General features: G+C 59.3%; 1 protein-coding gene across 5 annotated transcripts in view; it reads right to left on the reverse strand.

Annotated features, from left to right (window-relative positions):
- ACOT7 (acyl-CoA thioesterase 7) overlaps positions 1-27,284 on the reverse strand; it is a 99,743-nt gene that overhangs the window by 11,169 nt on the left and 61,290 nt on the right. For all 5 annotated transcript variants that reach the window (XM_043573654.1, XM_043573652.1, XM_043573655.1 and 2 more), the window contains exons 7-8: positions 16,080-16,196; positions 5,416-5,600 (exon numbers count right to left, since the gene is read on the reverse strand). In XM_043573654.1, the coding sequence (XP_043429589.1) occupies positions 5,416-5,600; positions 16,080-16,196 (302 nt within the window). The remainder of the gene's footprint in view (positions 1-5,415; positions 5,601-16,079; positions 16,197-27,284) is intronic.

The raw sequence follows: 27,284 nt of genomic DNA on the forward strand, positions 1-27,284 counted from the left end.
GCTTCATACCCTCCGCCCGCCCCATGTGACATGGCTCTGTAGTCGGGCCTCAGTTCGCTGGGGAAAAGGTTCCTTTTCCAGGGGCGCCTGGGTGGCTCAGTCGGTTAAGCGTCCGACTTCGGCTCAGGTCATGCTCTTGCGGTCCGTGAGTTCGAGCTCTGTGTCGGGCTCTGTGCTGACAGCTCAGAGCCGGGAGCCTGCTTTGGAGTCTGTGTCTCCCCCCCTCTCTGCCCCTCCCCTGCTCATTCTCTGTCTCTCTCTCCCCCTCCTTCAAAAATCAATAAACATTAAAAATAGGTTTTTTTTTTTAAAGAGAAAAGAGTCCTTTCCAAATGATCCACGAAGCAGCTGTATTCGAGGGTTCTCTCAAAACGTGCACTGCCTATGTGCCGGGCTGGGTTCCCCCTTGTCCTGCCACCCTGCCCCGTGTCGACACACCCCGGTCACCGCAGGCCAGCACACAGCACCCCTGGCACCCTGCCCTCCACATTCTCCAGCCACACCTCCTGTCTCCCCGGGGCCCTTGGGGGCAGCAGCATCCCCATCTGAACCAGAGAATGGGAGGCAGGCGGGGGCCCCAGAACAGTGCTCCCTCCCTTCAACACAGAAATAATTTGGTTCTCCAGTTTCTAAAAAGAAACTGAGACGAAGGAGGGTGCTGGGACCAACCTGGTGTCAGGTCCCCAGGAAGCCACCCTAGCGGTTGCCACGGTGTCTCCCTGCACAGGCCACCTTTCCAGCCCTGCTCAGGGCCATCTGGGGCGTGCCCTCCACCCCTGACGTCAGGGTGCATGGCCACAGACAGGCCTTCAGAGGCAGGCAGGGCAGCAGTGGGGCCTGGGCCTGGCGTCCAGCCCGGCAGCCCAGCTTCATACTCCACATCTGCCTCTTTAATGATTAGCCTGGAAAGTGCCGGCAGCTGCTGAGCACAGCCGCCCCAGAATAAAATATTCATCAAGAAAAACTCCAAACAGCAGCGCTGCCTTCCGTGTCAGCCGGTCCCTGGGGATGGAAGCTAAAAATAGCTGACGGGGGGGAGGGGCAGAGAGGGGAGGAGGCCGAGCGCCCACCACGGGCACAGGCACGTAGGCTGTGCGGAGCACACGCGTGTTCTGGGAGACAGACGGCACTGTGTCGGCGGGCCTCGAGTGCGCGCCCTGGAGGACAGGCCGGGGCTCCCTCCCTGCCACGGGGTGGGCCCCAGGGCGCCTCAGTGAAGAATCAAAGACCATCTTTAATTCTGAAGAGATAACAGCCTGGATCAACGTGAGGCAGGAAGACACGGCCATCGCTAGCTGCTGGCCCCTCAGACTTAGGGGATTCGGTCACGTGCTCTTTGTTCAAGCAAGTGTCTTTCCCCACCGTCCCGCTGCAACCCTGCCGGGCACCAGCACCTCCTCCTCTGGGCTGGCCCCCCACCGATGACGGACATCCCCGTCCCCCGTCACAGGTTTCTAGAAAGGGCACAGGCAGCTTTCTGTGCACACAGGCTGGCCCAGACCCGGGACTGTTTCCTATGTCCACGAAGGTCTTGGGCCTCCTTGACGGCAGGCCACTCTCCATGGCAGACTGGACCTCCGGGGAACCGAGGCCCTCCTCCCGGCTGCAGCCCTGGTCTCCCCAGCAGGCTGAGTTCTGGGGTGCATGTGGCGTGGGGGCAGCAGGGGCGGCCTCGGCACCTCCCATCAAGCCCACAGCAGCTGCCGGGCTCAGGAGCGGGCGAGCCTTACAAATCGGCTCTAGCTGGCACTTCGGACTGTGCCAGAAAACCCTGTCAATTTGCATTTGCTCAGAATGAGCCTTTGCGAGATGAAGATGGGCCGACTCCTTGCCTGTCCTTACTCTCCTACTCACTTGGGGAGCCCCACGGGCCCCTGGCCACCCCTTCAGCTGACAGGGGAGGAAAGGGCCCCAGTGGTCCTGGGGCTGGGCCTGGCTGGGACCCGCTGGGTGGCCTTAGATGTGTTCCCGCTCCTTCTCTCCCATGACGGGCAGCTGGCCACTGCCCCCAGCCCTCCGGGTCCCTGGTTCCTTTCATCCAGATAGTCTCTGGGAAATGGCTCCCCTCCGCCCGACCCCAGGCCCCCGTCCACAAGGCCACCGTGGAAGGGACCTACCTAGGGAACAACAGTGAATGCTGACCACCCCCCTCCTGCTTCTTCCCTCATGACCCCCGCCAGGAGGGCTCCAGAGGGTTCCAGGAAAGGCCAGCAAACAGCAGCTGACAAGCGTGGAGCTCCTCGTATAAACTAGCGCACAGGACCCTCACCCACCCTCTGTGGCGCGCGCTGGGGCCGTCGCCATTGTACAGGGGAAGAAACGGAGGCACCCAGGAAGTAGGAGTGCGCCGGGGCCCCTGCCCCGAGCCCCGGCAGCAGGATGCCCACACCCGCACGCGTGCCCTGACGGTGCGCGTGCGTCCGCAGCAGCGAGGGGAGGGAGCCCCTGTGGTGTTTAGGGGCCGGCACTCGCCAAGTGTCCAGCGGGGCACTGACCGGCGGGGTGGAGGAATGTGGCTGGAGAAGCCAGCAAGCCCACGAGCCCCCACAGGCACCTTCCCGAGCCCCAGTCTGTGCTGGGCGTCCTGGAGTCACACATCGGGGCCGAGGCCGGGGCCGGATACCGAACGAATGCGTGTGCACCAGAGGATCCGAGATGGTGCCGTGCGCCCGGAGGTGGTGCGGGGAGGGGAGAGGGTCACCGGGCCGTGGGGCGGGGGTGGGGGGTGGGGTGGTCAGGCTTTATCCAGGGTGCGGAGGGAAGGCCACCTAAGCAGGAACTATCTGAGAAACTATCTGAGAAGGAGCTGGCTCTGCACCGGTCTGAGGGAAGGCATCCAGGCAGGGCAAGAGCAGGTACGAAGGCCCCGAGGCAGGAACGAGTCTGGGGGCTGAGGACAGAGCCTCACCGGACCCGGTGCTGAGGGTGCCAAGGAGCTGCTGAGCAGATTAGGCAGGAAGGGGAGAAAATCTGATTTTGTTTCAACAAATCCACTTGGCTCTAGGGTGTCAGACCGAGGGCGGCAAGAATGGAGGAGGCGGTGAGCCAAGGGCTGAGCAGGGATCCAGCCAGGGATGGGGCCCAGAGACAGTTGGGTGTGGGGGGCCGAGCAGGACAGTGGACAGGGGGGCCAGGCGGGTTCCCAGACTCACTGAGAAAGGGACCACAACACGTGAGGACGAGTGGGGTTTTGGGGGGAAAGTTAATGAGTTCAATTCAGGATAAATCACGTTTGAGGCGTGTGTGGAGACCCCAGAGAGACGCGGAGCTGGCAAAGTCAGCCGGGGAGTGAGCGGTGACCACAGCGATGCCTGCAGCACAGGGCCTGGACCCCGCCGCCCAAGGATGGGGACGGGCACAGGGACCCGTCAGGGCCTGGTGTTTAGGGGCCACGGATGGATGGTCTGGACATGGCAGTCCTGTGTCAAGGGAGCACAGCCTTCACCGAGGCCTGGTGCGTGTGTCAGGTCGGGGAGACACAATGTGGTGTCCCTGGATCTGGCCACCCTGCGGAGCCCGGAGGCCAGAGAGAAGAGACGTCAAGTATTCGCCCGCGTGCGGCGGAATTCGGCATTTAGGATAAGGCACCGTGAGACATGGAAAAGGTGGGACACGGGTCTAGGCCAGCAGCGGGCAAGGCCTGCGTTTGGGGGCCACGAGGAGCAGGCAAGGTTCTGAGGAGACGTGGCCCAAGACCCAGAGACATGGGGCTGCAAAGGTCAAGGCCAGAAGTGGCCAGGAGTGGGGATCACGCACGTGGGCCGAGGGCCAGGTGGGGTGGAAGCCATCCTGCCAGCCTGGAGGGGGAGCCCGCAGAGTGGAAGGCGCGTCCCAGCCGGCCGGGCGGAGCGGGAAGCGTCCAGCTGACGAGGCCCACTGGAAATGGGGGGCTGGGGCCCGTCTGCCTGAGGGGGGCTCCCGCCCCAGCTCTTGCCTTCCTTCCTTTCAGCCCGGTTAAACCCCCTTACCCCTCAAGGCCAGGTTCACAGCCCTCCCCTTCGCAGCCGTCTCTGCTCTGTCATCGGAGACATCTCTTGACCCCACCTGACTCAGTGGAGGCGCAAAGGCAGAGGGTGAAGCAGGGCCCTGTAGGCAGCCGAGGCTCCTGAGGACACGGCCACGCCAGGGGCCTCACTGCCACGGTGGCTTTGGTGAGCCCCCCCCCCCCAAGCCTGAGTGCCACCCCCACGGGGCCTTGGGCGGGCCTCAGGCCGGCCACCAGCCAGGTGGCGAGGAGGCACGCGGGAGCCTGACTCCCAGCCCACGTGAGGAAGCGAGGTCTTAGCTGCAGCGTGTCCATCACAGAGGTTTCCGGTACCTGCTCTTCTGGAGGAGCCACGGGAGCGGGGACTGTGGGGGCCGCCAAAGTGCCAGGCGCTCGGAGACCCCACCCCGCCCCCGCCCCCTCACCCCACGGAGGGCAGGAAGCCCCGACCGCGGCCCCAGGAGAAACCAGGAGCAGCCTGAGCAGAGGCTCCCCGCCCAGAATGACGGCAAGTCGTGTGCTGGACCCAAACCCAGGCGCCGCGGGACTGAACGTCCGACCCTCCACAGGTGCCTCAGCCTTGCTGGCCCGGGGTGGGGGGAGGGGGGGACGGTCCTCAGCTGGTGACGGGGCGCAGAGGGTGTGCTAGCAGGTGCCCGGACACGCTCCAGGCAGGGCACTCACTGTGACTGGCATTGCTAAGGAATTCGTGAGGCTTACTGTAAGACCGTCACTGTCCTCCACGGAACTCTGGGAGTATCGTCCGCCCGTCCGTTCGTTTGTTCGATACGCAATTACCGAGTATCTCCCAGCCAAGCATCCTCACCACACACCCACACCTTCCCCATTCGCCCACCTTGAGCCTCTGCTGCTTCTGGCTCCCTGACTCTCAAGCAGCCCCGTGGTCAGCACTGGTCAAGGTGCTGGGATTCCAGCTCCGGACCCTTCGGTGCTGCGGTGGCAGCCCACGTGTGGGGTTGCGTGACAACAGCCCAGCCCAGACACCTGCCATCTCTCTCTGCGTGCCCGGGGCAGAGCCTGGCCAGGCGGCCGAGGCAGGGAAAAGGTCATGAGGCCCCGATGCCCAGCCCCGTGGCGTAGGGGTCTGGCCCGGTCCCCGTCGAGCAGGACGCACAGGCTTGAGAACCTGTCCCTCGGGAGGGTCCTCGGCCCCATTTTAGCTTGTGTGCACAGCACTAGGAGCTCCGGGGCGCCGTGCTCACCCCCAAGAGAGCACCCCCGGGGCAAAGAGCTGGTGAGGAGGCCGCCCCTGCCCCGTCTGCATGGACAGGGGAAGCCCCTCACGTTTGAGGGGCGGCGCAGCCAAGGACGCCTGGCCAGGGGGCAGCTGGGCCGGGGCCCTGCTCCCCAGAAGGGGCTTCCTTGACTCAGTCTCTCCTGGGCGCCCGGCAGGGCAGGCGGTCACTCACCACGAGCTGGGGCACGGGCAGCGACTTGCCCTCCTGGCTCAGGGACACGTAGGTGAAGAAGGCGCTGGCTGCCCGGTAGCGCTTCTGCGAGTTGTCCACCACGGGGTCGGCGTCCACCAACACCTCGATTTCCATGGACTTGTTGCTCGTGAAGGTCATGCGCCCGGAGATGGTGATGACGCACCCTGCAGAGCACACAGCGCGTCAGCGGAGGGCACAGGCGGGGCGGCCGGGTCGGGTGGGGAGGGCACAGGCACCGGGGTTACCGGGGGCGTTAGAAGACGCCTGGTTACGCGACATCACTCTAATGCTACGAGGACGTACAGATGACGAGACATCACAGCGCCTCATTAGTAGCGGTCCCTGAGCGGTCACCTTTCTCGGGAGCAGGTGTTCACTTTTGGCATCTAGGTGAGCAGTGAGCTGAGGGGTCGCTGGCCCCCTGCCCGAGCGTGGGTCTGTGCCCCCTGGGAGGGGCGGCGTCTGCTGGAAGGATGCCGGGGACACGTCTGCCCGAGGGCAAGGCCCCAACCTGCTTTCAGGTGGCTGCACGGTGAGCTGGCTCCGTCCCTCTTGCAGGAGCGTCGAGGCCGAGTCAACCCACACCGTCTACACCGTGGCCTTACTGGTGCCACGCGGCTGCCTCCCCGTGTTGGGCCAAGCGCCACCGAAGAACCTCCTTCTACCTCCCCTGGTCCCTTCCGTGCTCCCCAGCCATTGTTCCTGATGCTGGTCTAGTGGCAGCCTCGAGTGCTTGGTAGGGCCAGCCGTCACGGTGACCGTGGTCCTACATCCCCCAGAGCCACTGTGCGCACTTCGGGCCCCGCCCTCCTACCCTTCTGTCCAGCAAAACTACATCTGCCCTGCCAGGCTCTCCGTCTCTCCGTGAGGCTTGCTCACGGGACCAGAGCTCTCCCCCGAGCCGCAGCCACTGCCTTCCCACAACACACCCATGGCTCTGTCCCTGGTCAGAGTCCCCAGGTGCTCACCACCTGCCTGTACCAGCGTGGTTTCGCCTGTTGATTATGATAAAGTCCAAAGTCATACGTTCCCATGACACCATGCCAGGTGTCCCTCTCTCTCGACTTCAGCCCCAACCTCCCTGAGCTCCCCATGCCCCTTGGGTCACGAATATCCACCCTGGCAGCTGCTTCCTAACCTACAGTGGCTCTCCTGTTCGTGGGCCCTCACCTACCATCTAGCCTTGGCCCTGTATCTCCTGGAGCCCAGTCTTTTTCCTATAAACAGACTTGACTTGCCTCACAGGGTAACTACGGGGAAGCACAAGACGGGCCACATGCTGGCCTTGTGCCCAGTCGTTATTATCGCCAGTGGTGGTGCTCTGGACCATGAGGCGGCGCTAACCCTCGGGGACATCCAGGCGAAGGGAATATGCATGGCTTCCCCTCCACCAACATGTAGCCACAAGGGCTCCCCGACCCCCACGCCCCAGCATGGCCTCATTCCGGGCTGGGTTCAAGGAAATCCCTGCCCAGGTCTGGCATGTAATGCTGAGTCCTGCTCCCTGGAAGTGCTGGTTGTGGGGACCTTTGAACAACCCCGGGGGAGCCCCGACATCCTAGCTCCAAGGAGACAGGCCCCACAAGACATGTTTAAAGACCCAGGAAGACGGACAAGTCAAGACAGCGTGGTGACTGTTAGAGGTGAGTGTGTGGGCAGACCAGAAGCAGGAGCAGTTATTCCATGTTATAAAGTACCAGAATGTTCCATGCCACATTCAGTTTCATACTTACAGGGAGTGCTTCATGCCGTGCACAGCCATTTCCGGGAGGGAAGGAAGGCCACATGGTCAGTGACAAGTGGCACTATGTGAGCTACAAGGGTAGAGTCGTGAACAGAGCACTCAGCATACACCTGTGCTGGGCTGAGACCAGGGAGCAGCACGTCAGGGTCAAGCGTCAGCGGGCAAGTCCTCCTGCCCTGGACGGAGCTGCCTATGTGACCAACAGGGACAGGCCACCCATAGGCTCGCCAGGCCCTGCCTGAGTTATGGGAGCCTCAGCACCCAGTGCACATGCAGGGCAGGTCGGGGGGGGGGGTATAGATGCCTCTCCTGGGGTCCCTTCTATCATATGTCCCCTCCACCCTCTGAGAATCTGTGCTTGCCATGTGTTCTCCAGAGAGAAACAGAACAGACTGATTTTGCTTAAGATTTCAGGGGTTCAGGAGACCCCTGAAGTGTCCTATCGTCCCCAAGTTGAAGGCCATGGGTTTTTTTTTTTAAGTTTACTTACTTCTTTTGAGAGAGAGAACATGTGCACACATGTGCATGTGAGCGGGGGGAGGGGCAGAGGGAGAGGAAGAGAGAGGATCCCAAGCAGGCTCCGAGTTGTCAGCACAGAGCCTGGCTTGGGCCTCGATCCCACGGACCGTGAGATCACGACCTGAGCCGAAATCAAGAGTCCTATGCTTAACTGACCGAGCCACCTGGGCACCCCAGAAGGCCTTTTTTTTTTCAATTTATTTTTTATGAGAAAAAAAATTTTTTTAAATGTTTATTTATTTTTGAGAGAGACAGAGACAGAGCTCAAGCCGGGGAGGGGCAGAGAGAGAAGAAGACACAGAATCGGAAGCAGGCTCCAGGCTCTGAGCTGTCAGCACAGAGCCCGACGCGGGGCTCGAACCTACGGACAGTGAGATCGTGACCCGAGCCAAAGCCTGACGCCCAACCGACTGAGCCACCCAGGCGCCCCAGAAGGACGTGTACTGAACGACCCCGTAGGTGCACATGTTTGGAGGAGGGTCACGCCCTATGCCGGAGTGCACCTAGCACGAAGGAGGCACCCCAGACATGTCTGTGGGTCTACCACACCCAGCCAGGGGCTGTGTGACTTAAGGGGACTCGCTCACCTCCAGGGACCACCACTCCTGTCTCATGTGGCCAGAGGTCACCCGGGGAGGGTGCTCACAGCCCAGAGAGTGGTGACAGCAGCCATCATGCGCAGGGTACTGGGAAACCCAGCACAAGGCTCAGCCTGGGCTGGCTCCCCCTTCCTGCCGATTCCTCGAGGCTCATGCAGGGTGGTTTCTCACTGGATCCTAGAGGCCCCTTCACCACATGGAGGCCGGGCAAGGCTGGAGAGCCACCATGTCGACGTGGTTTACTGGCGAGCATGGGGCTTGGACACGAAGCCAGAGGCATGCTGCCCGAGCGGAGGCCAGGATGCCCAGAGACCTCACGGAGATGGGGCGGCGAGGCTCTTTCCCACAAGGTCTGGCTCATCCCATCTCTCCCCCAGTACAGGGGCAGGACCACCCGAGACCGGGAAGGACCCCAGCCTGTGCTCCCGTCCACCTCAACTTGCCTGGGAAACTGCAGAGAGGGGGGCCTACCGGGCGCAGCAGTCACATGCTCAAAGGCTCTCCGTAGGGGGCAGCGGAGGCCGAGCGTCCAAATCACTGACACATTGCCTGGGGACTTTTCCACTAGGTCACACGTCCAAATCCACCCAGAGAGTGGCTTGTTTATTTAAAAGACCAGGCATGGGGCACCTGCGTGGCTCAGTCAGTTAAGTGTCTGGCTCTGGGTCTCAGCTCAGGTCATGATCTTATGGTTTGTGAGTTCGAGACCCGTGTCAGGCTCTACACTGGCAGTGCAGAGCCTGCTTGAGATTCTGTCTCTCCCTCTGTCCCTCTCCCTCTCATGTGTGCGTGTATGTGTATGCACGTGCACGCGTGGGTGCTCTCTCTCTCAAAAAAATAAAAAAGACCAGGCATGACCAGGTCAAGGGGGAAAACGGCACCTGCTGCTGGTGCTGGGTGTCACAAGCCCACCTAGGACAGGCTCCTGGTGTCAGGGCCGCTCTCCTGGCCTGGGGGACGGAGGCCAGGAGGGCGCACGGAGTAGTCCTCTGAGCTCCTGAAATGGGAACGGCCAGACGTTCCCCAAAAGCGTCTCCATGAAAGGCAGGCTCTCTGAGGCCCGGTGCGAGCCCTGGGTGGCCGGCCATCCCCGCAGGCTGCAGTGGCTGGGGAGGTCCCCGGGGGCAGGCAGCAAGCCGGGAGCCACACTGTGCTGTGGCCTCATCTGCAAACAGGCACAGGAGTAACGTCTCTTGGGGAAGTTGAGGAAATGGTGGGCTGCAAATGCGGCCACGGGGAGGTCACCTCCCCACGTTAAGTATGTCATGGGGATGCAAGCCCGGGACAGAAATTTCCGGTAAGGTCTGAGTGTCCTTCCCTAACAGTCCTCCAGGAAAAGCCACCCCAAGCCAAGCACAGAGTGAGCCCACACAACGCCGTTAGTGTCTCGGGTGGAGATTTGTACCAACGTGGCGATAAGAAGTCAAGGTTAAAACAAATATAGCGTTTTTCTTTTTCTGTAGCAGGTGCATTTACACTGGCCAAGATGCCACTTCTAACACTGTCTAAATACATACAAGGGGCTACTGCATCAGCAAGAGAGATTTTACGTTTTCAGCCTGTGGGGAGCCCAGGGTAACCGAGCCTTAGAACCCTGCCCTTTCTCTCCGGGTTCCAGGACGTCAGCAGCTCTGCCAGACCTGACACTGAGATGTGACCACAGCAAGAGTGGACCCTGCAGAGGAAGGCCTGGGCCACAGCTCAGCATGCCCAGCACGCAAGCTTGGGCCGAGAGGCCGGGACTCAGCGGCGCTCACCGGGTCCCGGGACATCGGTACACAAAGTCCCCTCCGGACCCGAGTTCCAGCACCAACTCTCTGTAAGAGGCTGAGATTTGCCTGGAAGCTCGTCGCCTCTGTCACCTCATTGCTAATCTCCCAAACCTCAGAGGCACCTGGTAGCAGCAGCTGGGGGCTTGGGACAGACTGAGGGACACGTCCTCTCATGCTGCCCCGAAACCCCCAAGAGCTGACCCCCTTGTCGTTCCCCTGTGTTCTCTGTGAGAGTCCTGTCTACAGAGCTCATAGGCAGAGCTCAGAAATGGCCTGTGTCAACTGGAATGAGCCGACTTGGACTGCAGGTGCAGCAGTGGCCCCGGAAGATGTCTTAATCCCCTGAGCCTGTGAACTATGTGACCGTCCGTGGCAAAGGGGCTTTACAGATGTGGTTAGGTTAACGATGCTGAGATGTGGCGACCAGCCTGGACTATCCGGGGGGGCCCGATGTCCTCACAAGGGTCGTCCTAAGCAGACGAGGGGGCAGGAGCGGAGGGTCAGAGAAATGCTACCCTGGTGACTGTGGAGATGGTGGAGGGGCCACAGGCCACGGAAGGCAGGAGGCCTCTGGAAGGTGAACAGGCGAGAAACGGATTCTCTCCCAGAGCCTCCGGAAGGAACGGGCCTGCCCCCTGCCGGCTCCGTGGTGTTATCCCAGAGACCCGGGTTGGACTTGGACCTCCAGAATTGGGACACAGCAGGTTTGCTGTCCCAGCCCTCACATTTCTAGAAGCAGTCACGGCAGCCACGGAAAATTAATACAGCTATCCATGCAGATGCTACGCTTGGTGACTTGAATGTAAAATCCAGTTTCTTGGGGCCACTACTGACACTGCATCGTTAGTGACTATAAAATCAGAAGGGTGACACTTATAAAGCTCAGAGCATATTATTTTGAAAGGGTCTTATCGTACATTTCTAGCACTTAACGTGACATTTCCATGTTTGAAGCAGGATTCTACGACAATACAAAGAGCCTAGAAACGTGAACGAAGTTCCAAGTAAAAACAAACGAATCCCGAAGACAATGGGGCCAGGGTCCCGGCAGCCACACAGCCGCAGACCCAGTGGGCTTCTGAAGGGAAGTCAGTTTGCTGTTGCATCCAGGGCCCGGGAAGTCAATGCCTGTGGTTAGTTTGCTAAAAAGTATCCAAAACGAAGGGACAGGACTGTCACGACTGTCGACTGTCTTGTAGTTTGTACGTTTCGGCCGTCCGTGTGGCGGTGCAACCATCGGATAGATATCTAACTGAAGCTGGAGCTTCTGTGAAATTCCTCTTGTGAATTCCCAGAATAAAGCGGAGCCCCCTGAGTACCACCAAGAGGCGGGCCCTGCCTGGGGAACCCCAACCAGGCCCCTGAGGTCTGAGCGGGTGTCCCTGCAGATGGCATGCAGAGAGCACCCTGGGACCACAGGCGGCCTCGCAGGGAGGCTCTGCACTCAGATCTGTAGTGAGCCGCGGGGTCGTGGGGCCCTGCTCAAGGGGGCTCTGGGGCACCCGGCTTTGGGCTGACTGTCTATATGACTGTAGGGTTGAGGGAAATTCCTCCCAGAACGTCAGACACCGGGGACGGAGTCCAGAAGGTCCAGAGACCAGCACTGCCCAGAACTTTCGGCGATAGTGGGATGTCCTTGCTCTGTGCCGTCTGATGCGGTGGCTGCCGGCCACACGTGGCTACTGAGCACTGGAAATGTGGCAGGTGCGACCATTTTCCATTTTGCTTACCTTTAATTAGGAGGCAAAGAGCCATGTGTGGCCAGCAATTGTTGCGGGGGACGCACAGGTGGGCGCTCCCCCCCCCCCCCCCCCCCCCCCCCGCCCAGGCAAAGCCCCCCAGGCAAAGCCCGACTGGCAGCCGGAGGCAGGAGGCTAAGGTGCTGCCTTTGTCTCAGTTCAGTGGGAAAAGGGCTCCGGGCCAAGGCCAAGGCCAGTGCCAGGGGCCGGACTCCCCTGACAGCGAGGACGCTCAGCCACGTTTTCGAGAGGCTGGAGAAAGCCAGGAGATCCACGCACAGCTGTGTGGGCCGGCTGCCACTCGGGCGGCCGAGGGAGCGTCAACGGTGAACGGCGCTGCACGTGACTGTCCAGGGGGGAAGCTCAGCACCGCCGAGGTGATGCCTGCGCCCGGACGCCTGCCCTCCCGGCTCTGGAAGGGAGCAGCCCTGCCGCACGGGCGGTTTCCGGATCGGAAAACTGGGGATAAGTATAGCTCCCGGGCCGTGGGGCAGGCACAGCATACGCCCCACCAAGCGAGGCGTAAATCACCCTTGCGACCCCAGCTCCTCTGTTCCCGGAGCAGGGCTCAGCCGCCCAGAGTGGCGCGGCCCAGGGGGGCCGGCAGGTGCCCGGCCCCACCTCCCAGAGCCACTGCGGCCGCCGCAGCGGGGCCTGCGGGGATTCGGAAAAGAAAACAGAGGAAAAGAAAACAGAATAATACAAAGTTGCTCTTACCACAGCTGCGGGGCTGCCAAGCACTTCAAACGACAAGAACAGCTCAGCGCTCAAGCTCCAAAAAGAGCAGCGACAGTGTAGCTTTCTCAGAAAAGCACGGACATGGCGAAGTAACTTTGGCATTTCTTACATAACCGCTTTGCATCCCAAAGCGTTTTCTAGGCGATCCCTCACTTCCCACCCAAGAGTCTGAGGACGTGGCTTCTGCACAACACAGCTCCAGCTTCAGGCTTTCCTGCCCACGGCTTCCCAGACCATGGCATCAAAGGTAACGATGTTCCTCTTTTACTTCCCTTCACAGCTGCCTTGGCATTCTAACGTCTCAACTTAAAAAAAATCAGCAATGGAGCAAGCGACCCTATAAAAATAAGTCCCCGGGGACCGCTTTTAGACGCCTGACCTCCAGAACCGTAAGAGAGGGTGCGAACCTTCTAAGCCACTGGTTCTGTGGTGAGACATTACAGCAGCTGCAGGGAGCTCACAAACAGGCCGCGTGCCTGGCTGGCAACGTGTCGACATTTCTGGGCTTTTCTCCACTGCGTCAGATCAACCTTCAGAGGGTGGGGGATGCCCCTCCCGGGGGGGGCGGCCTCTTACAGCTGCATCCTCTAGGGCTGTGCATCGCAGAGATGGGAGGTGGCACGGCCCCGGGGGCTGGGCGCTGGCTGTGGACAGCGGCCACACCGTGACCACAGCCCTGGGATGTCCACCGGCTCCGTCGCCTACATGCGCCTTTTCTGTGAAATATCAGCACTTAAAAAATGGTCCTTGGGGGCACCTGGGTGGCCGAGCCCCGTTAAGTGTCCGACTCTTAGTTTTGGCTCAGGTCCTGATCTCACGGTACACGAGATCGAGCCCCGCGTCAGGCTCTGCGCTGACATCGCAGAGACTGCTTGGGATTCCCTCTCCCCCTCTCTCTCTGCCCCTCCCTGCTTACTCTCTCTCTCTCTCTCAAAATAAAATAAACTTGAAAAAAAATAGTCCTTATGCTGAACTCGACTCAGGAACGAGCTAGTTCACTGCCCAAGAAGGAGGGCAGTTCCATGTTCTGCACTAGAGTGTTGCCATTTTGTCATTTCCACACGTCTGGGTCTTGGGCCTGACCCCACCTCCTGCCACGCATGGGAACGTCGCTGGTCCCTCCTCGGTGCCCCTATGCCGGAGAAGCGTGGGGCCTCGATTCTGTTCCGGGGGGCTGCCCTCAGGTGTCAGGTCCCCGGGCTGTGTGCTGACTTTACCGCCGTCTCTCGCAAGGGCAGGACTCACGTTCATGTGGGGAAAGGGGTAGCGTGGGGCACAGATTTTACCCACCTCACCATTTTGCGACAGGGGAAGTGAGCTAGCATCTACCCGGAACCAAGCTGTTAGGAGAGACAGCATTGTAACGGGCTGAACAGTGGCACCCCAGAAGGTAAGTCCATTCAGAACCTCACAATGTGACCTTGCTGGGAATAAGGGTCTTTGCAGATGCCCCAGAGTCAAGGATCTCAGGATGAAATCCTCCTGGATTCTCTGGGTGAGCCTCACATCCTGAGACAAGAGTCATCAGAAGAGAACAGGCAGAAGAGAGAGGCCACGTGATGGTGGAGGCAGAGGGTACAGTGATGTGGCCACGAGCCACAAGCCACCAGAGGCTGGAAGGGTCCTCTCTTAGCCCCTCTGGAGGGGCCCTGCCCACACGAGGACTGGGGACTTGGGGCCTCCAGACTGTGAGAGAGTGAACGTCTGCTGTTTGAAGCCCCAGGTCTGTGGTCCCTTGTGGTGCAGCCCTGGGACACACACAGCGCTGTGCAGAGCACTGAACTCCGCCCCGGCCCTGGCCGTGGTGCAGAGGGCTGGATCCCACGCTGCCGGCTGGCCTGACTCTCCCAGCCCCCTCCTGGTAGGGCGGAGGAGATGTTGGATCACGGACAGCAGGAGCTTGGAGGCTGAGCTAGAGCCCCACACGTTTGGACTTCACGGGAATCTCAGCAGGTTTGCATCAGAAAATCAACTCAGAACGAGCGGGAATGTCAGTCTCCGGTCCCCCTCAGCGAGCTCCTGGCACCCCTGGATTGCCTACAGCCAGCAGGGCCCCCCCAGCCTCACGCTGCATGTCCCCAGAAAGGAGCAAAGAACGTGGGAGGACGGGAGCCCGTGACAGTGGCCGCACCTGCAGCGACCTTGGCCCCGTGGAACTGAAGACAACACGCGCCCATTCCGTCCCTGAAGCGGGTGTGGCCCTGAGCTGTCAGGACGGAGACCTTGCCTGGGAACGTCACTGCGGGCTCTCCCACAGAGGAGCCCACAGCTTCACACGGGGATGTTCCTCCCGAAAACAACAGATAAGGTGTGACAGCGTCTAACAGCCCCTGGAGGACATTGGCACAGAAACAGACCAGACTCCATCACTGCTGGCTTGGCCCACAGTCCTTGACGCGCCAAATGAGACATGACCCGAGAAAGCAGAGTGACCTCTCCGCTCCCCAGGGGCGGCACGGGCTCCAGGCCAGGGCTGGGACACCAGCCGGGGGCCCCGGACGGGGACTGTGGGGGCTATGCTTAACGTGCTCCCGGCATGTAGGGCGGGCACACGCCGCCCCTGCCCCCCCCCCCCCCCCCATTCCAGGACGTTCACTCGCTTGCCGTGTTCTGCAGGACAGAGCGTGGCCGTGCTGGCCCGGGGCCCTCCAGGGTCAGTGAGGCCTGGGGTGGGGGGCGGGGCGGGGGGGGCACGACAAGACTGCTTCGCTCGCTCGGCGGCGTGCCTGTCGTCACCCCCCCACCCCCACCCAGGACCGGTCTGACCCGACAGCTCTCCCCGCGAGGCTGCAGTCACAGCAGGGCTGACCCAGCATCAATGCCAGGCTCTCGCAGCCCTGCAGCCAAGGGCTACATTTCTGGGGCACGGAGCCTCACCTCGGAAGACAACACACACTGAAATCACCGTGTCTCGGGAGGGGACGGCTGCTCCACACCTGCAGCAGCAACGCGGGACGAGCGAGATGAGCCAGCCCCGTCTCCTGTGGTGGCAAACCCACAGGGAGACAGCAGGCGCCGTCTGGGTGGCGGCCGAGTCGCTGGGCCTGGGGACAGGACGAACCCCAGCGCTGTCCCGGGTGGTACAGGAGGACTGGCCCAGCACTGCGGTCCCTGGGCTTCTCGGCGCAGATCCCGCCACTACTTACATCAAGGGTTATTCCAACGCCAGAGGAAACGTGCACAGTGGCGTAAACTCTGCTGGCAACCGTCACCAGGACTGCGCACATAAGATGATCAGAGGGCTCCGTTCGCAGAGCATTTTCGGAAGATGGGTTCACAGTGCGCTTGAGTAGGATTAGGGCCCCCAACACGAGTTATAAATAAGTCTATCAGATTGAAAAGTCAAACGAGCAAATCCTAGCCTCACGGATGCAACTACGGGAACAAAGCACAAAACTCTGGCTTCCTGTCTCTCATGGCAAATGGGCGGACACCAGGGCGCTGGCGACACGGGGCACGAACCAAAAGCGAACCGGCAGAGGGAGCCCGACAGCCAAAGGCCACCTGCCTTCCGTCAGCAGAGTCCCGTTACCTTTTCTGATCTTGTCGTGAAAGTTAATGGCGTCCACAGAAGCGGTGACTATGTTGGTCTTGCAGTGACGTGCGGCCACGATCCCAGCCACCTCGTCCATGAGCTTCATGGTGACACCTGCATGGAGAATGGCCACATGGCAGATGAGACGGGGGGAGGCTACTTCCCACCCGGGGAACAAGTCATAAGAGACAAAGCCCTCCCGCTACCCACGGGCAGGGCCCGCAGCCGGCGCTGGGCCGGGCCGGGGGTGCACGATTGGGGCATGTTGAGCTCATGGTGTAAACCTGGCTTCCTTGGGAGCTCTTGAAAATCACCGCAGCTGATGGCCTAGGCCGCTGACAAAACGACGATCCTTTCTCTACCCTCTACAGAGATCACATTCCTTCGGGAAGGTTTTGTTACCAAATCCACCAGGAGGGCCGCACCCAAAGTCAGATGCCAAGTGAGAACGTGGAGAAATCAGGACCCTCGCGTATCGCTGATGGGGATGGAAAGAGCATAGCTGCTTTGGAAACGGCCAGGAGTTTCTCAAAAGGCTGACAAGAGTCACCATACGACACAGCAATTCCACGCCCAGGTATGCACCCAAGAGAACTCGAGGCTCGCGTTCTCACAAAAGCTTGTACGCGGATTCCGTGACAGCGTTACCCGCAACAGCTCAGATGTGCATCAGCTGATGACCGGATGAAGACAATGTGGCACATCCATAGGATGCAATATTATCCAGCAGGAAAAATAACCCGAGCACGGACCCGCACTACATCACAGAGGAGCTTTGAAAACGTGATGCCGAGTGAAAGGAGCCGTCCCAAAAGACCAGATGTTGTAGGATTCCCTTTACAAGAAAGGTCCAGAATGGGCAAAACCAGAGAGGCAGAAAACGGATTAACGTTTGCCTAGGGCTGGTGGATCGGGGGGAGGCGGGGAGGGACTGTTAATGGGTATGGAGCTCCTCTTTGGGGGGATGAAAATGTTCTAGAATTGACTGTGGTGTGGTTGTGTAGCTGGGAACACACTAAAAATCAACGACTTGTAACTGCGGAGTTGTATGGCATGTGAATTCTCAATAAAGCTGTTACGTAAAATAAACAAGAAGAGCAGGCTCACAGAAGGTCAAGCTGTCTTCAAAACCTCAGGCTGCAGACATTTGCTCACTGCCATGCTTTAACTTGACGGGATCATGACTGCACAGCTGCTAGTCTCCCCATCCCCAACTCTTGCCCCACCCCCTGTACGATACATCATACTTATTTCATACTTAAACATTGATTTTTTTTTTATTTTGAGAGAGAGAGAGAGAGAGAGAGAGAGAGCAGGGAAGGGGCAGAGAGAGAGGGAGAGAAAGAATCCCAAGCTGACTCCATGCCGTCAGTGCAGAGTTCGATGGGGGGCTCGATCCCACGACCCTGAGATCACGACCTGAGCCGAAATTAAGAGTCAGATGCTTAACCCGCTGAGCCGCCCAGGCGCCCCCATTTAAACATTTAAACCGTGTCTTGTCTTAGGCTGAGCTACAGGAGATTGCCAAGAGTCAACCATTTTTGACCTACAAAAGCAGCAGCGTGGTATCTATCAGAAATCCTAGAAGGCTATGTACATTCACCCTAGGATACAGAACGCCTTCTAAAAACCCGGAGAGAGGCAGAAAACAGACTCTATCCCACTCACGAAAGCCAGGCTCACAGGGGAAGCATGTTTAGGGTAAGGCTTACAGACTCGGATGCCAGTGGGGTCAGGCAGGCGATGTGGGGAGGGGAGGAGGCCGCTGCCCAGACCCGCCTACTGCCTCCCACCCCCAGGAACGAGGGGCCCATGCTACCAGCCTCCTGATGTTTCTAGGCAAGACTCAAAGCCACACATTTATGAAGAATCTACCAATTTTTAAACATTGGTGACTACTTAAAACTCTCTTTACTGTGTGGGGAAAACAAAATGTGATATAACTAAAAAGAATAGAAGTCCCTTCCGTACTGGACCAGAGGCCTCGCGCCAACACAGACGACGCTACTTAAAAGGAACGTGGGAGACAGAGAGGGGCCCTCTGCCTGGGAGAGGAAAACCTGGGGTCCCGTATACTCTTCTCTCCACGTCTGTACATATTTGAGCATTTCCGGAACACAAAGTTTAAAAAAATACATTAGTGTTCCAGATGAAAAACAATGCTTTTATTACCAGGACTTTTTAAAAGAAGGTACTGCTACATGATGGTAATGATGAACGACCGTGAGGAGTGGAGACTGAGCTGCGGCCTGCCATTTTAAAGGTGCCTTCAGAGATAACCGGTGCATCGATCTGGTTAGTCCAAGCAGGAAGGGATTGGTAGCCTCATTTTTCAAATGAACAACAGACGCTCGGACACACATTGGTCCGACGCCAAAGACTGCAGACAGAACGCTGGGGAAACGGCTCTTTTGAGAGGAAAGAACTGCCAGCACCAGGTTTTATCTCCAGGCGACTGGGGCTGGGGGCTCCGGCAAGGCCAGGGAGCCTCAGGCCTTCGAGCAGCTCGGCTCGAAGGTCTGAGACAAGGGGTCATACTTTGCTCTGCAAGGAGCCTCCGCTGGGTGGAGTTAGTATCGGAAACAGACACAGGCGCCTCCCCTAAGCCCACCCCGAGGCTCTGGGGCTTTCCTACCCATCCCAGGGGCCTCGGCGAAGGTGGGGCAAGCCCAGGCGTCCCCAGCCCAGCACTCCAAGGAGGGAAAACACACCACGGGACCCGGGGAAGTCACCGTGCTTCTCAGCATGGACCGCGTCCCTGGGGGGGGGGGGGGGGGGGGAATCACTCAGCCTCTGCATGAACCGAACTGCAGTGTGAGTGTGGCCCTGCATCACGGTGGTTCAGACGGCCTGGGACTGACTGCCCCATCACCCCTGCCTGGTGGGGACCCTGGGAGGGCAGATGGCCCTCTGAGTCCCGGGTTCGGCTACCGCAGGAACAAGAGGCGACGACATCTTCACGCTGGACGAGCCCCGTGCTGCCCGGCAAAGCAGCTACCACTACGAGACGCAGGACTAGTGAGGGTCTGTGAAACTCAACACCTACCTAATTGGAGACTTTTTAGAGATCTGAGGTCTGAAAGAGACACAGAAAAGGAAAGAGAAGTGAAATGTCCCAGAATGTCAGGAAATGGAGTGAGAATCACACACTTTGCTCAGGGGACAAGGGTGGAGTCCAAGTGACAGCATCCCCTCACATGTGCGAACCACAGAGGGCACCGAAGCAGGTCTGAGACCCACGGAGCGCCTCCTGACGCGGTGTGGCTTTGGGGTGTGCACGCGTGCACGTGCGTGTACATGTGGGAACATATGCACATGGGGGAGGAGCGTGTATGTGCACGCGTGTGCGGGAGTTTACACATGTGTGGGCAGGAGTGTCTGGGAGTGTGTGTGTGTGTGTGTGCATGTGCGTTCAGTTTTGCAGAGGGGAAGCCCACAGACCGAGTTCTCCTGGGTCGGTTTGCCTCACAAAGAATTGAGCTGTTCCGGGGCGCCTGGGGGGCTCAGTCGGCCGGGTGTCCGACTTCGGCTCAGGTCATGATCTCGCGGTCTGTGGGTTCGAGCCCCACCTCGGGCTCTGTGCTGATGGCTCACAGCGTGGAGCCTGCTCCGGGTTCTGATTCCAGAGAGGGAGCTCTCTCTCTGCCCCTTCCCAGCTCATGCTCTGTCTCAAAAACAAATAAACATTAAAAAAAAAAAAAAAAATAGAGCTGTTCCAACAGCTGGACAAGGGGCCCTGCTCCCTGGTTTTGAATCCAGAAGGCATTTTTCCACAGACTTACTCTAACTACAATAAGTAAACCTTCCTTGAGCAGCCAACAAAAGCTCACTCAGTGTGAAGTATTATTGAGAGAGGCCGTATGCGCCACGAAACACCAGGGCACCGGCAAAAATTTACACTCAGAAAATGCCGATCCCGGAGTCTAGGAAGAGTTGGACCCAAGAACGGTGAAGAGGCAAGGTCCCGGCAGAAACTGGGGCGGGGGGCACCTGGGGCATCTTAACTAGGAGATTTCAGACGTCTGTAACAGAACGTGTATTATGTGTGGCTGTCCTTTTCTCAGATGGCGCCACCGCCGGGGTCCTCCTGAGGAGCCAGGGACGAGGAGGATTTTTTGGGAGGAAACGGAGGAGGAGACACCGAAGTCTGGCACGGGAGGTGGGAATAGAGCAGAGAAGAGACAACGATGGCGGCAGCAAGCAGCCCCCGCTCCGCACGCCGCAGTCCCACGGGCTGGGTCGGCCCTGGAGGGAGCCAACTCTGTTTTGCTCCCTGGTAAGCCCTCCGTAAATACTGAGCGCAGGAATGAATGAATGAACACCGACGCTCCCTGGACAGCAGCCCTGTGAGGTAGGCACATCATGGCCGCCAGTTTTCGAAAGACACAGCACTCGCTTGGGGTAGAGTGGGGACCAGCCCCTGGTCACGGGGTGCCAGGGGCCACGCCGCGCTGCCTCTCGATCCAGGACCTGCAACCCTGAGATTTGAGGCGGCATTCCCAACCGAGGCGGGATACGGAGAGAGAGCAAGACCATGGTGACAGGTGGGGGTGGCAGTAAAATTAGCGGGTGTGGGTGTGGAAGGTCTCGAGACCAGGGCTGCCAGCCGTGAGCCACCAGGCGGTGGCATCAACTTCAGGGTCTGGGGGGCGGGGAGGATGGTAGGGAGGCGGGAAAGGCAGGGTCTGAACTGGAAGTATGTCTGGAATGCAGGAAGTACCCACAACCAACTTCTTGTTTATGAGTCCGGAAAAGCAGAAGCCGTTAAGAATAAAAGAATAGAGGGACAAAGGACGTACTCAGCTCCTTCAAACTGGGCTTTGGCTCAGTTTGCAGGTAGAGATTCCCCAAGTGACTTCGCGGTTATTCAAAATATTGCAGGATCCAGGGGCGCCTGGGTGGCTCAGTCGGTCAAGGGTCCGACTTCGGCTCAGGTCATGATCTCACGGTTCGTGGGTTCAAGCCCCGTGTCGGGCTCTGTGCTGACGGCTCAGAGCCTGGAGCCTGTTTCCGATTCTGTGTCTCCCTCTCTCTCTGCCCCTCCCCCACTTCTGCTCTCTCTCTCTCTCTCTTTCTGTCTCCCAAAAATAAATAAAATGTAAAAAATAAATAAATAAATAAATAAATAAATAAATAAATAAATAAAATATTGCAGAATCCAGAGCATGTGTTGACCAGGAGAGGCTCCGAGCCTGGGACAGACTCCGGAGAAAGACAGGAGCAGCTGGGTGACCTCCTGCTCCCAGATGCCCCTGTCAGCCCCCAAGCTGCATCCCCAGACCATCTGTATCACATGTGACATGGAGGCCAGCACCAGGTGGGGACGTGCCTGACAGTGTCCCCGCCCAATTCGGAACCTGGTGTAGAGTGCTCAGGAAAGGGTAGTGCTGAATGAATGAATGAATGAATGAATGAATGAATGAACGAATGAACGAAGGATCACCAGCTACGGATCACATTCAACTCAAGGACACTGCTCCAGTCGGAGCCGTAGGGTCCGTATTTGGGTAACAGTCTGGTCCACTGTCACTCGCTGCTGAGACCACAAGGGCCTGCTTATCTGGTCCAGAGCCAGCTGTGTCAGGGGATCTGTCAGATAAGGCTGGTCTTCAAAACTACCTGCTACGTCTGCTGAGGATGACATTTAAAAAGACAGCCTCCCCCTGACCCCAAGAGCTAGCATACAAATCTGAGCTGGGACAGCTGCAAACCTCACACAGAATGCTGGCTGGCATTTTATAGCCAAGGCCGCTCATGGATGGAGTCCACAGATTCTAGGACCCAGACTGGGGCACAGGCATGGTGGCAGCACGCGTGTCTCTTAGGAGATTGTGCCCCAAATTGGGGGTTCAACCCGGGTACCGGGAACAGTGACTCACAGAGGCAGTGGGCAGTCAGGGTGGGCAGCAATACCCACACTGCAGGACAGGTCTGCTCTGCAGGGGACAGCCGAGGGGGGCGGCAGGGTCCAAGCTCCGGGAAGGCTGTCACCTGGACCAACTCTGCCCACGTCCGTCAACCCATGCCTCTAGGGGAGGCCACGGCAGCCTCGACCAGAAGGGATGGCGAGGCAGACTCTAGGGCTCACTACATGGAAAAGCTCTGTCCACAGCTCAAGTGTTTGGCCTTGAAAAGAGAGGTCTCCTGGTGCCCACAGCGTTCGAGGGAAGCGCGGCATCAGAGCTGGAGGCAGAAAGGTCTGCCAGAGAAGACAGGCCTCGCTGGCAACCTGCCCGCGGCTCCTGGCAGCCCCCGGCGTCTCTGTTCTTACAAATGCGTACTTCAGCCGCTCCCAGACAAGGCAAGGATGCCGTGGTCCTTTGGGGTCCTGCGTGTCAAGTGACTTCTGGTGTCCACTTAGAGGGAAGAGAGCTGATCTCGTAAGAGTCGAGATTGTAATAAGATGCTGATTTCAAGCTGCCTGGGTCCCCTCTTCCTGGTGGGGTGAGGAACAGCCCTGGACGCAGCACTGAGCGGGGCTGGTTCTGGGACATTCTCGTTACCTGCTGCTAAGGCAAAATGATGAGGTCACGTGGCCCCTGCAGAGAGAAGATCACGAAAGGCCTCATCCCGTCCTGACACGTTTGCAAGGCCTGTTTCCACAAAACTCAGTATCTATGATGGAAGACGCCACAGGTCACAAGCCATGTGTCCACTGAGAAAAGTACATTTTGTTAAAACCAAACAATACCCTCCCCAGTGGAAACCCCCCTGACCAGTTCGCGACTGGTGTCCCCCTAACTTTGCTACTGGGCCCTCAGTCTGGCCAGAGAAGCCAAAGCCACCAGCCGTCCTTGACACTGTCACCACCTCCTGTTCGCTCTTCAACACTTAAACTCCCAAGTGCACGAGCCTTCCCCAAAGTGCCTCTGCCCAGGGTCCCACTGGAAAAGCTTGTCAATGTCTTCCCATTTAGGTACAAGAGGTGCTCCCGGTGATGGGAAAATCGCTCTGGCAAATTACAGTCTGTCATGTGCTGTCCTCATTACCCAAGCTTCGCCATTTAAAAAATGACAACAAAATTGTAGACGTGCTGTCCTTGGACTCCACATCCATTGCAGGAATCACGGGAAGGCAGAGAATGAGACCCGCTCGGCCCCCAACATACAGATAAACATCGGGTACCGGAGATATTTTTGAATCTAACATTTAACTGCTCAAGGGTTTTTCAAGTATCGACAGCGTGTCGGCTGGCTTAAAAATAGAGGCTTAAATTTATTTTCCCAGGCCCGACTGGCGGACTGGGTCACGCTCGCCTACAAACCCGCAGCAGCCGTGAGCAGCTCAGCGCCCAGAGCCACTGCCTGCGCTGTGGGTGGCGATTTGAGATGCCCCCGTTTCTATATTTAATCCCAACTGACGGAGTGTGGGTGCCAGCCTCCTATATTAAGAAAACAATAGTAAGTTCATCCTATTTTCACTGGCCCACCCCCAGTAACGGCAAGGGGTTATTCTGAGAGCCCGTGGGGTGACAGCCTCCTGAGACGGTCTGGCTTCTCCCTCCCAGGTTCCCAATGTGCCTGTGGTCATCTCTGTGAACCAGGGCCAGGGCCAGGGGACTATTCAATGAGGTGATTAATAAGGATTCTTTTTGGCAACTGACGGGTTTCTGATGCCAAAATGTCAAAAGCGGGAGCTCTGGCGGGGGCCTCAGACATAGCCCAGGAGCATCCCAGACCCAGGGAGTCAGGAGAAAGGGCTGCCCGGCCATGCTTTACCCCTCACCCTCGGTGTCAGGGCACTCGAGAAGGTCACAAGCGAATGCGCCTCCTGCCGTTTGAGAGTCGACGCTTCCCTGTTCTGAACGAGGCAGCAGGGAAAGTGGGGCAGGCGGACTCCTGCCCCAACAGCCAAGGGAGACTGGGGATAAGGTGGCGGTCCTGCGCATAAATGCCTTCGGTGCTCCCCACTTCGGGAAAGGCAGGCCGAGGCCTGGAGTCCACGCAGGGCAAGGTCGCGTCTCTGCAGGCCAGGCACCAGTGCAGGTCGGTTTCCTCAAAGGAAACACTCAAGTCGGGGTGAAGGGCTGCAGAGCTGGGAGCCTTGTCAGGTCAGAGCCATGCTCAAGATACTGAACAGGAAAGCCACTGTTAGGGGATATCCGCACCCCTAGTGATGCAGCGAAACAGGAAGCGAAGGTTAATGAATCTGGCACCAGAGACAGAAGACCCCCGTGCACTGGCAGAGGGGAGCATTCTGACGCTGTGTGGCTGACCGGGGTTCTCCAGCAAAACGCTCTCACTTCCGGAAGAAAAGCGGGACCGCCGGCCAGCCACACACGTCTCCCAGGCCGGAGGAGGCCACTGAGAGGGCCAGGCGGCCGGAGGAGACCCATCCCCGGGGTGGGCGTCAGCAGGCTCCTCACCACCGCCAGCCCCGGACGGCAGGAGCGGCAGCCGGGGTCTCCTGCCCCGCTCCCCACGGCCGCCTGCCTGGACACAAAGCTGCTCTCTGCGGCTTCGGACGCCGAGAACGACTTTCGCAAAACCAAAGATTCTTAGAAAGTGAGAACGGGGAGGAACGCGGCCGTCACCGGCACACCGGTTGGCCCCATGATGACGAAACCGAGACCCAAACCCGCATTCGCGTGCTCACCTCGGGGCCCCACGAGGCCGGTTCCCCAAGAGTCGGAAACGTGCCTCGCGCCTCTCTTTTCTCCCTCCTCCCCAGCCGAGGCCTCGACACACCGTCTGCCACGCAGCAGGGGCTCCAGTTAAATGAGGCCACAAAACTGGAAAGGAGCATCTGTGCCTTATTCTGGATTTTGCAGTGAAATCAATTCCTCCCACAGGTGCTGTTTCCCAGTGGAAACCAAGCGGTAAGAGCATCCGGGCGGGAGGCCTCCTCCCGCACCTCGTCTCCCAGACGTCCTCTGCTTGGGCCACCAGGCTTCTCCCTGCCCGTGTACCACCCACCTCCCTCCCTTCTGCCTTCTCCCTTAGGTGCCAGCTAAGCTGTGCGGTCCCCCAGCCTCGGGACCCCCGGGAGCCACGCGTGGCCCCTGGGCTGCCTGATGCTCGTGTGGCGTGTACGAGATCTGTCTCCTGCCGCTTCAGGCGGGCGGCGTCGGCGTGGTGCTCTGCCACGACCCTGGACCTCACACCCCCTCCCGCGCTCCTCCTGCGGGGCCGCCTCTGCTGCCGTGCTGTGGCCCTGCTTCCCGCGCAGGGGCCCCTCCGTTCTTTCCAGTTCATTCTGCACCTTGCAGGTCTACTCTGCTCCAGGTCCTGCACTCAGTGCGGGGGATGCAGCCGTGAGCACGTCACGCCAAGTCCCCACCCTGTGAGCCTGCGCTCCGGGAGGGGTGGGTGGTGAGCGCCTGTGAACACAGACAGCAGGTGGGGGTGGGGTCTACCTAACACAGAGTGCGGTGGGGGGGTTGGAGGGGGTGGGCGGTGTGGGCAGGGTCCACAGCTGGAAGTGCCCCAGGTGTCCTGGGACTGTGAAGGGGGAGAGCAAGGCAAGAGGGGGGACAAGATAAGAGGGGTCGGAGAGGCACAGGGGAGGGCCCTCCTGGAAGGCCTCATAAGGACAGAAGCGGCACAAATAAAAAGATCTGGCGTCTGCTGGGAGTGAGACAGGAGCCACCACAGGGTCGGGAACAGGCTCGGCTTGACCGGATTTCTGGTGTAACAGGCTCAGCGAGGCTGCAGCATTGGGAAAAGAAGTGGTTCAGGGAAGTCGGGAGACCAGGGAAGAGGCCATTTCCCTGGTAATGGGGACTTGGCGGGGGAGGGCGGTGGAGGAGGTGAGAGCTCACATTCTGGTATGTTCTGAAGGTGGAGCCCAAAGGACGGGTTGATAGATGAGGTGGGGAGTCCGCGAGAGAGCCAGCCAGGCCACAGGAGATCACGGGGATTCTGGCCAGATCACCTAGGGGATGGCCTGGCTGCCACTACAGGGGGACGCCTGGGAACAGGGTCTGGGGAACCCAGGGACCCCGGCAGCCATCCCAGGGTGGGGGGTCCTGAGGACTCAGCTGGAGTCCAAGTGAGTCCCAGAGGGATTCCCAGAGACAGAGAGAGAGAGAGCTCAGGGTGCAGGGAGGGGAGGAAGGGGTCTGGGGAGGGAGCTTGAGAGGGTCCGGATGAACTGTGAGTGCCGAGAAGGGCTCTCTGGCTTTGGCTCTGGCAGGTCAGAGGGCTCCTCAACAGGAGGGAGGTGCTGGGAGCAGGTTCGAGAGAGGACGATGGGAGAGACAGGAGGGACGGAGCGCAAGCGGCTTGCCGAGAAACCAAGCTGAAAGGGGCAGTGGAGGCATGGGGCACAGGTGGGCTGGGGACACCACTCTGCCAGGAAAGAGATGACCGGCCTCCAGCTGGCCTGAGGACACCAAGGCCACTGTGACAATGGAACATCAGCGACTCTGAAGACAAAGGTTTTGTGGCAGTCATGACTCCATCATTCATTCTTTTTCCAGCTGCAGAGCTGGGAGCCTTGTCAGGTCAGTAGGGTCACTCTAGAAATCAGGGGCCCCAGCCCAGCCAGTGCGCACCTGCCACCCCCAGACCGCCAGAGTGCATCGGAGCTAGGGGTAGGGGCCTCAGCGGTACACTCACTTGCAGACTCACGACAGCACAGGACAGAAAGCCCCTCGCTCTGGCCCCTTCTTCTCTGAAACAGCAGCATTGGCTCCCGGAGCCCATCAGTGCTCACCCTTACCATGCGGGGCGTCCATTCACTGCTCTGACGACACCCGGGGCCGGGGTGCAGGCATGGCTGAAGCTGAAGAGGCAGCCTCAGCGAAGAGGCAGAGTCATTCCAGCCAGTGACCACCCCACCCTCAAAACCAGGTGCCAGGCGGGGTGAGGCAGAAGGCGTGGCTCCCCCACTGGACGTGGCCTGCACACAGGCCTGTCCTACGAGTGGGAAAGACGCCAGCCTGCCAAGTGGGACCCAACCCGGCAGCTTGGTCTAGGGACACTGGAGCTCCATCCGCAGTTTGACTTACTGCCTGCGATTCTAACAGAGAAAAACTGCCAATAGCTTAGGACCCCCCTCCTGGACTGAGAGCCTGTAAGCTCCCTTCCGCTCCCAGCTTTGGGGTCTTTCACAGGGTAAATAAAGAGGACAAAAGTAGGGGCACCTGGGGGGCTCCGTCAGTTAAGTGTCTGACTCGATCTGGTCTCAGGTCACGATCTCACGTGCCCCACGTCCGGGTCTACATTGGCAGTGAGGAGCCTGCCTGGGATTTTCTCTCTC

Source organism: Prionailurus bengalensis, chromosome C1 (genome assembly GCF_016509475.1).
Source record: "Prionailurus bengalensis isolate Pbe53 chromosome C1, Fcat_Pben_1.1_paternal_pri, whole genome shotgun sequence".
Classification (NCBI taxonomy): domain Eukaryota; kingdom Metazoa; phylum Chordata; class Mammalia; order Carnivora; family Felidae; genus Prionailurus; species Prionailurus bengalensis.